Below are 14,705 nucleotides of genomic sequence, written 5' to 3'. Positions count from 1 at the left end.
ACTCAGAAATCCGCCTGCCTCTGCCTCCCAAGTGCTGGAATTAAAGGCATGAGCCACCACCACCTGGCTAAGAATTTACTTCCTTTATCATGGCATACAACCTCTGGAAAAACTTAAGCTTGATGTAGAAATACAATATAAGCTTTTCTACTTCTCTAAGAAGTACACATCAGTGACAAAACGTAGGCTGTGAATTTAACATTTAAATCAAGTAAAAACTTTAAACATTCTTTTACAAATGTTTTGATGATTTATTTGTGTTGTAGGTGCACTGGCGTCCTGCCTGCACGCACGTCTATGTGAGGTGTCAGATTCTTTGTCTAACTAGAGGCAGCTCTCAGCTGCCATGTGGTGCTGGGACTCGAGCTTGGGTTCTCTGGAAAAGCAGCCCGTGCTCTCAACTGCTAAGCCATCTCTCCAGCAGTTAAAATTCTTAATAAATAGTACAAAAACAAAAAAACAAAAAACTAGGTAAATGGTTGCGTGGCTACATTAGTTTAGCTGTGTGATGTTTTTAATCTGTGAGCTCATTACAATGTGATTTTAAAAAGATATATAAAGAAAGAAAAAGAAAAAAAACAAAACAAACAAACAAAAAAAGAAAAAGAAAAAGATATATAAATAAAGAAGCTGTGAAGCATTACTAGTTTTATAATGATTCTCTAAGAAAATGTCAAAAATAGGGCTAGGAAGATGGCTCAGTGGGTAAGAGTGCTTACTGTGGCAAGCATGAGGACCTAAGTTCAAATCCCCAGGTCCACATTTAAAAAACAACAAACAAACAAACAATAACAAGCACATGTGTGTGTGCCTGTTATCTCCAGCACTGTGGAAGACAGCAACAGGAGACCAGCTGCCAGTGGAGTTCCAGGTTCAGTGACAGAGCCTGTCTCTAGGCAATGAAGCAGAGTGTCACCCATCCTCCTCTAGCCTCAATATGCATCCATGTGTGCATATACCACACTCCCTCACCATTAAATGCCAAACATAAAAGAAGAAAAAATTCCATATCTACCCACTGTTAAGAGTCTTAACTACAGTCACATTCAGATCAGACACTCACCTTCTTTGGGTTGAGTTGTAACTGGGGTCTGAGTTTCCTTTGTATATGTGACGATTTCTCGAGGGGGAAAGTCAACTTGAGTAATTTTGGCCATTCCAAGTTTAATAGGTCCTCGTCTAAATAAGTGAATATAAATGCTTTTAAATACAGCAGATCATAAATCTTAACTTCATCAAGCATGCTATATTTAAAACTTAGGAATTGAACATTCATTTGTATCTAGCACTGAAATTTAAAACCCTGCTTTCCTAGAGAAATATGAGATGACCAATGAAAGGATTTTACATTAGCAAAAGGATTAAAAGGTAGCACAGAAAAAAGACAATTCTGACTCCTCAGAGTACTTACTCTTCATTTCAAAAGCTGTAGTGTTATTTCTCAGGGCAGGTGTGGAGGGCAGTGCAGTCTGAGAGGGCAGGAGTTGCAGAAGGGACTGCTACACATGACAGATAGTGCTAGGAACTAACAATTATGATTCCAGACTGTCCTGAGGAGGCAAATACCTCACCCAGCCCTTGTTTAGTTCCACTCACCATTAGCAGACAATGGCTTTAAGACTAAAAGTAGATTTCTGTTCAAAGTCTTCTCTTTTTTTCTTTAAATAAGTTGTGTGTGTATGTGTGTGTGTGTGTGTGTGTGTGTGTGTGTGTGTGTGTAGGCCAGAGGACAAATTTGTGGAGTTACTTCTCTCCATGCACTTTTATGTAGGGTCCAGGGATCAAACTCAGATGGCCAGGCTTACGTGGCAAGTATCTCTACCCCAAGCCATTTAGAAAGGCTAGAAAGCCTTTTTAAAAATTTCTTACATTTGGTAGACAATAGGATCATATTACTATAGATTTTATTTAACTTTTAGAAATCTCTACATAATCAATACTGTCTGTGATTCATAGTGGACATACTAAGGTTAAAATCTTCTAAGCCTAAAGTAACAGAATTCTTGAATATAATGAAACTACAGAAGCCACTTCTGATTTGGGAAATGAAGAAACTAACAGGAGAGTTGAAATACAGAACAAAAGAAAAATACCTCTTATTAGTAATTCAGAGAAATTTTACTTAGTTATCAGGTATTTAAATTAAATTATGCTTCGGAGTTGCCAAAAGACCTCTATCATAAAACTCTCTTGAAAGGACATCCAATATAGGTATTGTTGCAACTTCCCTAGATCTGAAATAAAAGTCTCACACACCTTCTTCAATATATGTTACTGTTAATACATACAAACATTTTTGCCATTTTCTTTAATACCTATATCAGATTCTTTATGAAAAAAGTAGAATAAAATTAATACACTAAAAAAGTTAGTTTGTGAGCCAGGCATGGTGGCACTCATCTGTAATCCCAGTACTTGGAGGACTGCAACATAGAATTCAGTAGTTTGAGGCCAGCCTGGTGGACTACATGAGACACCATCTCAATAGAAGAAAAACATAATTAAAAAAGCAAACCAAAAATCTTGCTCTAAGGTACTATATGTGAGCCATGAAACATTTTTTATGTGTTTTTTACTTCAGGAGTAGCTTAGATTTAGGGGGAAAGCATAATCAAATAATTAAACAGTTAAGATTTAAGGATCAATCTGGAGCAGTCTAAGATCAAGTTTAAGTAAGAACTTCATACTCTTGATGTTTAAGTCACAGACCATTACATAAATCACTTCTTACCTAGAGAAAAAGGAGAGGGTAGGCTACAGTTTAGGTACAAATTACAAACTGGAAAGGCTAATAAACCCAATAGGGAAAAAAACCCAGTGTATTTTTTAAGATTTTACAGGAGAAGGGCAAGGGTAAAAGCTCACTTCTCCAAAAGCTACATTTACTGAAAATACGGAAGCAAGGGAAGGGAGAGAGGAAGAAGAGCTGGGGGAGCCAGAGAGGGGTCTTCTGGCGAATGTACAAGAACCTCAGAGACTTCCTATATGCCACCTAAGGCTTACTTATTCTTGCTTCAAATGCTTAGGTACATGAGTATAGAAGCTGCAAATCACCAAAGGAAAGAGCTATCTTAGTCATGTACAATGGCTACAGCAAATACTTTTAATGTGTATGTGTATGTATATATATTATACACATTCACATATACATATATAGGAAGTTTTTAGTACATCTTAGAAGATTTAATATAAAAAACAGAAATAACAAAGAATTTTGTCATTTAAGTAGGGAAACTTATGGTACCTAGAAAATTACATATGAAGACTATTTCTTTCATTACTTATGAAAGGATAAATGAGGTTTCATAGTAAATTATAATTCTTGCCTTAACTAGACACAATATTAGAAACTAGAGCAAAGAAATATTAGGACAGTTTCACAAAAAAGCAAATTAATTATTAAAGAGGGAATGTAATAAATCTATGCAATACCCCAAATCGGAATCTGAGTGAAGCTGAAGAACTGATGGATCTGTATCCCAATGCAGCGTCCTAAATGGTTGTAGGGCAACCATGAAGCATTAGTAAAAAAGGTCAGAAGTTAGTCAAGCAAATGCACTCTATAAACAGCTAATGCCAACGTGTTATTTACAACTAAGAACTACATGGTTAGTCAAACTAACACAAAACCCAACTAGGTCTAACTCCAATGCAATGAGCATCAAGGTAGCTAAAGATGCAGGCATACAACCCAAAATAATTCAGTGTATCTTCAGAATGTGGGAAACTAGTATCACACAAAAATGGACACAAATAGCTAAAGCATATAAACCAAATATACATTATTTATGGATGGTAAACAAAGTAGGCTATGGAAGAGTTAAACTTTAAAAATTCCTAATGAAAAAAAGATTAGTAAAAACAGTTAACATATTCTAATCTTGCCCAAAGCTTTAAATGTGTGCAGGAAATTGCCATACTGGTAAAGGAAATGAGTCACCACATTAGCTTTTTGGTAAGAAAAACCAAGATTATCCCACTGGGATACCAAATAGCTAATGTTTCCAAAATGTGCCCTTGCTGTAATTCATGGGTTAAGCATTGCCTTGGGCTTACATGTCACTGCTTTAGAAAAGAACTAAGAATGTCTGTCTCTAGAAAAGAAATCGATTTTTTTCCCTTTAAAAAGAATTACCTAAGTTTTGGAGAAATCTCAATCTTAAATAAATAGTGACGTCTTATCATTGCCCAATGGTTAAATATCTTATATCTGATGTTTTCCACCTAAGTCAAAGCTACTCATTATCAGAACAAAGGGAACTTTATCATATTGGCAATTCTTGTATGTTAGAAATACTATATACTGTTCACAGCTCCATACAAAAGGCTAAGTGCAGTTCTAAATTTAGCACTAGCAGCTAATGGAATAATCTGCTTCTCAAGTTACAGAATACAAAACTGGCTTTAGTTCTATAACTTTTAAAACAACAGGTGATTTCTCAACTTGTCTGTTTTATTTATCAATAAAAAATATTAGTTAAATAAGAGAAATCCTTCCTCTTAAGAGGAAACAGCTTAGGATTCAAACAGGGTTGCTTATATGTATACAATGAAGAAAAGAGGGCACAGTGAAGACCTACTTTGTATTGAGCAATGAACAGTAACAAACTTGGGCTTTGTTAAACCAAAAGTAGTTTGATGAGATGGTCTCCAAGGAATGTTCTGTCAACAGCCTCTGTATTATACAAGGGCTCTAGCTGACCAATAACATAAACCTCCTTGTTGAGGACGTCATTAGTCTAAAATCGGGCAAAACTTTGTTTCAGAATATGGTCAATACTAAAAAATTCAAATATGTGGATATATATATATATATATATATATATATATATATATATATATATATATATATATATAAAGGTTCTTTAGACATATAAAGTACAATCCTAATTCTTTGAAATAAACCAATCAAAAATAGAAAAAAAGGGCTGAATAAGCATGTATTACCTAACTGAATAGCTATCACTTACATTTAGAAGAGAAGTGATTAAGAAACACTACAATTCAACTTCCAACATGCAAAAGTGAGTAGCTCATCCTTTTATACTCACTCAGTATCTATCAGCAGTACCAACACTAATTTCTGTCACTTAAAGCGTTGCCCCACAGTGGCCTAGCTTATGATGGTGACGCTATCTTTTTCCTGTTCTTTGTGTCTCACACACCTTCACGCATTCTCTAGACCTCTGTCTCACTCTTCCTTCCATCAGCACTGCTGCTCAGGATGAGCTCACCTCATGCACTTTCAGATCTGAGTATTCTAGTTAATGCAGTATACTTAGAAATGCATTCTTTTACTACTGTTTTAAGCATCTACAAATTATCTTCCCATTATGGAACTTGGAGCTGACTCAGGCTTCTATTTGTATGTGTAAAATGGAAAAACAGCCCTCTTCCAAGTTATTGCAGGGGAGTCAGTGCTTTCACAGGATACTTGAAGTACAACTTAAAAGTTCTTTTCTGGGGCTGACGAGATGGCTCAGCGGGTTAAGAGCACTGACTGCTCTTCTGAAGGTCCTGAGTTCAGATCCCAGCAACAGATGGCTCACAACCATCTGTAATGAGATCGGACGCCCTCTTCTGGTGTCTGAAGACAGCTACAGTGAATTACACTGGAGCAATCAGGGCCGGCAGAGGTCCTGAGTTCAGTTCACAGCAGCCACACACATGATAACTCACAGCCATCTGTACAACTACAGTGTACTCATACACATAAAATAAATAAATCTTTAAAAAAAAAACAAAAAAAAAAGTTCTTTTCTTTCCTGTTACACTTAGATTAAAAACGGTTAACTTTTTCTAATAAAAGCACCTTTAAATTATCAAGTTACTTCTTTTCTTATTTTACATTAAGTCTTTTTGTTTTGTTTTGTTTTGTTTTTTGTTTTTTCGAGACAGGGTTTCTCTGTGTGGCCTTGGCTGTCCTGGAACTCACTCTATAGACCAGGCTGGCCTCGAACTCAGAAATCCACCTGCCTCTGCCTCCCAAGTGCTGGGATTAAAGGCATGCGCCACCACTGCCCAGCTTACATTAAGTCTTAAACTATACTTTGTAAGCACAGGATAGCACAATCTCCTTTGAGTATTTTTAGAAACACATCTTTAAGCTAATGATACAATCACTAGAATGGTATGTTATGAAAGCAGAAAAATCTATTTTATGTGTTAATCTACAGTATTTGCTGGCAATATGATGAATTCTATCCAACCTACACACAGTTTTCTAACCAGTACTTACTTCCTGTGCCAATTTACAATATCCCAAAGATTCATTAGTAGTTTCTAGGTTATCGATGGAGGATGACACTTTTAACCATATTAATTTTGAAAATTACATAAATGTTACACAGTACTTTAAAACCAAACTTAACTGACAATGCTTTAAAACAATCTTTCTATTCCTATTTGAAATGAGAAACAATGAGCTCAAGTATAAATTCTTTAAATAAAAATAATATGTAATGGTAAAGAAATTTAGTAAATATAGTAACATGTTGAGAAATATTTTCACTGTTATAATGTTAGTTATTAAGGAGAAAAAACCTTCACTTGAAAATATCAGTCAAAAATATCTAACTATTAGCTATTTAAAGGAATATGGCATACTTCCATAAACGAATGTGGAAGTGCCCGGCATGGCAGCACACACCTTTTATCCTAGTACTAGGGAGGCAGAGGTAAGTGAGTCTGAGTTTGAGGCCAGCTTGGTCTACAGAGCAACTCCCAAGGCACGCTGGGCTACACAGCAAAACTCTGTCTTTAAAAAAAACCAAAAAACAAAAAACATGGAAGCATAAACCAAATAACTTTAGTTTTAAAAATTAATTTAGAGTAAACTATCTTCAAACACATAGTTTATAGAGTAATATTACTTGTCAAGAGAAAACTATTTTTTTCTTAAATCTGAGTTAGCATTTACCTCCTACAATAGCATTGCTAGACTTGTCAGTTATGGAAAGCATATCCAGATACAAGCCAGTAAGCTTTCTGTACCTTTTATTTTTAGATTTTATTTTCATGTATATTCTTGTATTTTTAGCCTGCATGTATGTCTATGCAGCACATGTGTGCATGATAGCAACAGAGGTCAGAAGGCATCAGATTCTCTGCAGTTAGAGACAGTCCTCTGTAAGAGGGGTGTGTGCTCTTAACAGCTGAGCCATCTCTCTAGCCCATTTTTGTACCTTTTAATGATAATCTTGGTTATTTGGGACCTACCATTTCTGTACCTTTTAATGATAATCTTGGTTATTTGGAACCACCCCTCATTTTTAAAATTTTATTATTCATGTGTGGGGACACAGGGCAACTTTTTTTTTAAATGTATGTGAGTACACTGCAGCTGTCTTCAGACACACCAGGAGAGGGCATCAAATCCCATTACAGATGGTTGTGAGCCATCATGTGGTTGCTGGGAATTGAACTCAGGACCATGGGAAGAGCAATCAGTGCTCTTAATCACTAAGCCATCTCTCCAGCCTCACCCAACCCCTTTTATTTGCAGGATTTGTTTGTGAAGTTTTTTTGCTTGTTTTCTCTATCAAACTCTATTGCCTATTTTTATCTTCAATCAGAAGGGCACATGCACACACACACAGGGTGAAAAACTAAAAGTGAAAAGTTTCAATAGCTTTTTTCTTGCAGTGCTGGGGATGACAGCTAGGGCTCTGCACACGCTAGATAGTAAGTCCTCAGTGAGAGCGATACCCCAGCCTTCAGATGATGCTAAGAAGTTTTCCCAGGCAGGATTTTCAACTTCTTGGCCCCAAATAAAGAGTGCGAGTCAGCTGTGGACTGACTTGTTGTGATTACCCACTTCAGCTGTAATAGGGTGCTGGAAAATACAAACTTGCCAAGTGCCATGTGCAGACAGGGCACAGGACGAACTGATAATGCTTTCCCCAAAATGGCTCTTAGAAAAAAGATGAAATATTACTGAGTTTCTGAAAAACAAGTTTCAACATGTATGTAGAATCCTAAAACAAAATGAAATACAGTTTTATGAGGCAGACATGAACTCAATGAACTTTGTAAGTAAACCAATGTTTCCCTGGCTGTAATTCCTTCCCCTGATACTCTATGCATTCTTTTACAGTTTCATATGACTTGTGTGCATGCACCTTGTCTGTATGTGCAGTACTGCAGAGGTCAGGGGTCAGATCCCCTGCAACTATTATAGTTACAAAAGGTTGTGGGCTGGCAGATGTGAGCTGGGAGCCACACCAAGTCCTCTGCAAGAAGCCACCTTTCCAGGGCTGATATTTTGTGTTATAATTATTTTTTTCATCTTATTTAGCAGGATCAGCTACTTAATAGAACAGAATTGTGATGTTTAATTGAATTGTTTCCATGTTCAATTATCAACTGGAAAATTGATAATTTTATACACAACAAAAATGTTTTACATTATTCATAGTCAAAACATTCGTACAATAATGAGTACATTTGTTTAAGTAGAACACATTTAAATTCATGAACACCTCTATTTTTAATATAAATTATCATAAAAACACAGCCACTTACTAATAACATGACAGTTAAAATACTGTTGCAAAAAGTTACCCCAATTTACAACAGAGAATTTCTATGTTGTTTGGAGTTTAAGAAGTAAGTAATAAGTCAACATAAATATTTCGACTCTCTAAAGCACTGAGAGCATCTGGCACTGAATGCATTCTATTCTATCATTAAAATATTAGGAAAGAATTACATACCTAGATCCCACGGCGCCATCTCCGGAATCCTGGCTTCCAGCTTCACTTGGCGTACTCACCGACTTGGAGGATGGAGACATAGGAGGAGGGACTAAACAGTGAAATAGACAGGAATCCGCTGTTACTACCCAGAGAGGTTGCTCAGCTTATGGTGTTTCAAAAATAATTTAACATGAAGTAATTAACAAAAAAGGAAAAAATAATGACAAACCAGACAACAGAAATACAAGGGTGAAAATGAACAGTAGGAAGAAAGGGGAAAGACAAAGTTAGCAACCATGCTGAAGAGTCATGCGATTTCTCTGGCAAGATGCATTCAGGCTTGCTGCGTTTAAAAGACAAGACTACTGAAAGCTGTATCTTCATCTCGTCCATCACCAAAGGCGGCCACTAATTTCAAAGGAGAACATTCCTTCTCCCCTTTTAATGTCACTTTTATAAGACAATGATTTTTTTTTATTAGATGTTTTCTTTATTTACAAGAGACCATGATATTTTATGTGTTAACTGGCTACACTGCCAAAATTAAAACTTTGAAATATGCTTCAAGTAATTTAATCTCTGGTTTTTAAGATTTGTTTTAAACTGTTAAACCTTTGTCTAATGTTTTTTTTCTTTCAAACAATTTTAGGGCTGGGGATGTAACTCAGTGCCTGCCTAGTATTGTGTAAGGCCCTGGATTTGACCCCTGGTGCCTCAAAAATTAGTATTTAAAATTAATAAATTTCTATCCACTGAAAAGAGGCAATTTAGAGAAATGATACAGATAAAGGAATGGCTCCTTTAAAATGTTCATTAGTTTCCAGCAATTTGAATGGGAAATGCAAACAGGCCATAAAACAGCATGCCTTCTAGACATGACGCAGCACATAAAGCGACACATGCAAACCACACACAGCAAGATGTATGGGAACTTCCTTACCCCAGTACTCAGAAAAAACTGAACGTACAGACAAAGATACAGACACCCAAAATATTCTTAATCCCTTCTTAGAGAACAACATACATTTTTCATAGTATATAAAACAACTATTTTTTGCATAGTATATAAAGCAACTATTTTTCTCCAGTGTCTCAACACTACGTTAAACATGCACATTTCATGCTATGACATTTGGAAAACTTTTTGATTACCGTAGCAGAAGTATAGGAGGCTCATCACTGCCATCTTCTGGTTAAACTTTTACCATAAATGTTCCCAATCCCAAGTATCTTTTTAAAATAACCTTTCAGTGTGCAACATTAAGTGACTAACACATTTTATGTTGCATTGACTTTACTTACTAGTCTATTAAACCGAAGGTAAAGTCCTAGTTATATAATCAGTAATATATAAAGAAAAAAGTCATAGCTAGAATGTTAGTGGTTAATTCTTGCTTATATTTTAAACAGTATTAAAAACAAAAACAATGTTTCTAATATTATGATTAAATGTAACAGAAACAATTATGCAGCCACAGGAAACTTGATACAGTTCACTTATGGTTGGCACTGTGTTAGGTGCTGCATATATAATTCCGTATGGCTAAAAAGGAATGCATCCAAAGTAACACAGTAGTTGTCTTAACCCTTTGGCTTCTCTCAGGTTCATTCCTCCTCTTTTTGTCCCTCTTATGGCTAGGCTTCTGCTAGTCTAAGCTCCAGCTGCACACAGAAATGGCACTGTGTAACAGCTGCTTGTCTACTGTGCTGGGAACACAAATACATGTTTATTAAATTGGAGTAAGACACTATATTTCCATTCCAAACACCTTCAAAATAAGAAGTCTATGTTCTTTAAATTGTATATATAAAACTTGATAACTGAAAATCTAGTTTCTTTACAGATACATATTAGAGAGACTGATAATAGTAAAGTTATTCTCAATCTGTTATTATTATATCAAAGTTATTATTATCTGTTGGGAGGCATCAGAAATATTTTCTACCTTCACTGTCTTTTCCCTTTTTGGGTGATTTCAAGAATCAATGATTCTATTCAATAAGTTCAATAATAACCCACTTTGTTAAGACTGTGTTAAAATATCAGCAAATTTCTTAGAAATAGGTTAAACAGTAATTACATGTACATAAATAGATATATTAACCTAGTTCTAAAGTGAATGTTTAGAAACAATAATAACTCAAGAGTGACAGGGCTACCAAACTCTCCTGGTGACTCAGCCAGGGAAAGTACCACCATGACTAAGTGTGCAATTAGATATCTCCATCCCAGACATCCCCAAACTGTATACTCAATGCTTGGCAGCATTTTAAAGCCAAGTGATGGAGAGGACACATTAAAAAAAGTCTTAGCTATTATCAGCTGACTAACTTCATCTTGTAACAGTAAAAAAAAATGTACCTCAGAAGGGACAACCTGGAAAATGCAAATCACTATTATTATCAAAAGGTGGATGACAATAGAAAACAAGGCGTTAACATTGACTACCACACTATAACTCAATTAGTCTCAGGGGGAAAAAAAGGAATATAATAAGTATGCAATGAGACAGCACCACTATACTCTCAAACTTCAACAAAACTCTGAAATAATGAAAGCATGCACTCAGGGAGGAGAAAGACCTGAACTCATGAGCTACCAAATTTTAGAAGACTCACTTCTGGAATTTTAAAGGACAGCTTGTAAGTCTAGTTGTCTTTGAAAATATTATAAGCCATTAATATGTAGCTTTTGTCAAGTATTTAAAATATGGTTTGCTTAGTAAGACAGTGATTTGATCAGACTGCCTTTATTTCAAGTTGTTTATAAAACAGTCTAAAGTAGGTTTGCATTGATGTAACACGAATATGCTAATGGATCTCAGAAATTCATGGCAAAGACAGCACGTGTTCCTTTTCCTAAGAACCAGAGAAGCAATGAACTGAAAACAGCACCACAGCCCTCCTCATCACATAAACAGTACTGACAAGAGAAACTGGTTCATTCTCTAGGATAAAAAGCTTTGTCAAGATAGTTTTACTCACCAGCTAAGACCTTGGCTTTCCAAGGATATAAAATTAACATTACAGCCTTTGGCCAATGAAGAAATGACTAGACTATTTTTAACCATAAAGACTCTAAAAATGCACTTAGATTTAAAATTAACACTAAATCTGCAACTACACACAGAAGCTTCAGCGATGAAGGACTGTGCGTGGTAGAATAAAGTCTCTGGGGAAAGGGCTTTTGCCAGGAAGCAGGGCATAGAGAAGGTGGGCAGTCATGGAAAGTGAGCACAGAGCTTCAGAGTGTTGGCAGAAGGCAGTGAATGAGCAGCAGCAGCTTCTGGGACAACCCAAGCCCCCAGGTTTCTCAGCTGGAGCACCAATCACACTCTACTCACATATCATACCCCTTTGCGAATGAACACATGGGCTCTCGGCCTAGGGCTTATCCTCTAAGCTAGCTGTTTACCTTTCTTTCTTCCTTCCTTCCTTCCTTCCTTCCTTCCTTCCTTCCTTCCTTCCTTCCTTCCTTCCTTCCTCCTTTCTTCTTTCCTCCCTTTCTTTCTTTCTTTCTTTCTTTCTTTCTTTCTTTCTTTCTAGAAACATTGTTTTACATATTAACTCTTTGAAATACTAATTTCATTTACAATGCCTCTCTTCTGATAATAAACATTATTCATTATCAGAATATTAAAAGTCTTTTCAATACAGAGAATTATACTGATAATTAATATTGATATTGTTAAAAATATTCTCTTCAATATCATTTAGATCATTACATTCTTAAGTTGATAAAAAATAATTTTGTAGATTGAAATATCATAAAGAACCAACAGGGCTGGAGAGATGGCTCAGCAGTTAAGAGTACTGACTGGGAACTGGCAAAATGGCTCAGGGGGTAAGAGCACTGATTGCTCTTCCAAAGGTCCTGAGTTCGGATCCCAGCAACCACATGGTGGCTCACAACCACCCGTAATGAGACCTGACGCCCTCTTTTGATGCATCTGAAGACAGCTACAGTGCATTAAGCGGGCGGGGCCAGAGTGTGTGTGGGGGGCATCCCGAGTTCAATCCCCAGCAACCACCTGATGGCTCATGGCCATCTGTACAGCTACAGTATACTCAAACACATAAACTAAATAAATCTAAAAAGAAAAAAAAAAGTACTGCCTGCTCTTCCAGAGGTCCTGAGTTCAAAACTCCGCAACCACATGGTGGCTCACAACCATCTGTTATGTGATTTGATGCCTTCTCCTGGTGTGTCTGAAGATAGCTACAGTATACTTACATACATAAAACAAATAATCTTAAAAAAATAATAATAAAGAAAAGAATAGAAAGAAAAAGAACCAACATTCCTTGTCATGAAATGGTTTTTAAAAATTAAGCTACACTTGAAAAGACTGAGCTGGAAACATGGACAGTGTTCCCTGATCTAAAACACCTGGAAATTACAGGCGACCAGAAGGGAGACAGCAAACCAAAGCTTAAATAGCAATGCTGCGTGAGCTGGAACTTAGCTACTAGATACACTCACCTACAAGTCAAAACATTCAATTTCTGCTATGTATTTGCATACAATGTCTTTTCTCATACTTATTTTTATTTTTATATGTATACTTGGCCTGCATTTATGTCTGTGTATGGTTTGCACGCCCTGTGCTTATGGAAGCAACAGCAGGGTGATGGATCTCGTGGAACTGAGGCTAATGTACAATGACACCTTTAAAGAAGGGTGTCTTTTGTTTGGCCTTTCGAGTAGAAGGCATGATCTAATAAAATACAAAAAATATGTAAGGTCTAGCCTGTACCATGAGAGATCCTACTCTCAAGAATATCAGACAAAAACCAGTCAAACGGCCAACTAAACATCAATCTACCAGCAAATATGTGGAGCTGTTTTATTAGTGACACTGAAAAAAATGAAGTATTCAATCATGGTGGTGTGCACATTTAATCCCAGCACTCAGGAAGCAGAGGCAGGCGAATTTCTGTGTGCTCCAGTCCAGTCAATACTATATAATCGGACTCCATCTCAAGAGAGAAAAAAAAAATTGTTTTAGTAGAATAAAAAGAAAGAATCATAAAGAGTTTTGAACAGTAATTTTATTAAATTCCTAAACTTTAAATATGTCTGATGATTAGTTAAGGAATTTTTATAGTGAAAAACAAACAAGTATCCATATAAGTCATGCTATAAACCCAATCTTTTAAAGTTATCCACTTTTATGTATATGAGCATTTTCTCTACACCCCATGTTTACCCAGGGACCTCAGAAGTCAGAGGGAATCTTTCCCCCACAGAACTGGAGTTACAAATGGTTGTTAAGCACCATGTGCACACTGAGAACTGAACCTGGGTCCTCTACAAGAGTAACAAGGGTTCTTAACTTCAGAGCCATCTCTCCAGCCCCAGGGTTTTTGTCTTATTTTTTTAAATTGTGGATTATGAAAACAACAATAACATTACTGCAATTTTATCTGTATTTTGTATCTTCATAACAAATTAAAAAATAAGTACTGGGTATTAATATTAGGGTTATAAGTGTATGTTTTATGGACTATGAAATGCATTTTGCCTAATTATTTTTTAAGATTTATATGTATATTTATGTGGCAGTATGGGCACATGAATGCAGGTGCCCCAAGAGACCAGAGGAGGACATCAGATCCCCTAAAGTTGGATTCCAAGTCATTGTTATCTACCTGTAAGGGTGCTGAGAAGCTAACCCAAGCCTTTGGCTAGAGTGAGACAATGTTACCCGCTGAGACATCTCTCCTGTCACCCTACCCCTTCTGGACCCTTTCCTCATATTTTAAAGGCAACGAAATCACCATAATGTGGTTAGCCATTTACTGGTTTCATTCTGTTATGTCAGCTAAGAGAAGTTAAATAGCTTAGAAAATAAGAAAGGAAGAACATGTAGGGATCTGGCTAGGAAACAGAAAAGCTAAATCTTAAACAGTGTAGCCACGGCAGCATTTAAAGATACTACTTCTTGCCGGGCGGTGGTGGCGCACGCCTTTAATCCCAGCACTTGGGAGGCAGAGGCAGGTGGATTT

At 36.4% G+C, this 14,705-nt stretch overlaps 1 protein-coding gene across 8 annotated transcripts in view; it reads right to left on the bottom strand.

The window, feature by feature from the left end:
• Dync1i2 (dynein cytoplasmic 1 intermediate chain 2) overlaps nt 1-14,705 on the bottom strand; it is a 50,306-nt gene that overhangs the window by 25,796 nt on the left and 9,805 nt on the right. For 5 of the 8 annotated variants that reach the window (XM_031370584.1, XM_031370581.1, XM_031370580.1 and 2 more), the window contains 3 exons: nt 8,715-8,805; nt 3,433-3,492; nt 1,064-1,179 (listed from right to left, as the gene is read on the bottom strand). In XM_031370584.1, coding sequence (XP_031226444.1) covers nt 1,064-1,179; nt 3,433-3,492; nt 8,715-8,805 — 267 coding nt within the window. The remainder of the gene's footprint in view (nt 1-1,063; nt 1,180-3,432; nt 3,493-8,714; nt 8,806-14,705) is intronic. The other 3 variants (XM_031370588.1, XM_031370585.1, XM_031370587.1) reach the window with 1 other exon arrangement.

The sequence above is a fragment of the Mastomys coucha genome, unplaced genomic scaffold (assembly GCF_008632895.1).
Source record: "Mastomys coucha isolate ucsf_1 unplaced genomic scaffold, UCSF_Mcou_1 pScaffold15, whole genome shotgun sequence".
Classification (NCBI taxonomy): Eukaryota; Metazoa; Chordata; class Mammalia; order Rodentia; family Muridae; genus Mastomys; species Mastomys coucha.
This window is presented reverse-complemented; position numbering and strand designations above follow the sequence as displayed.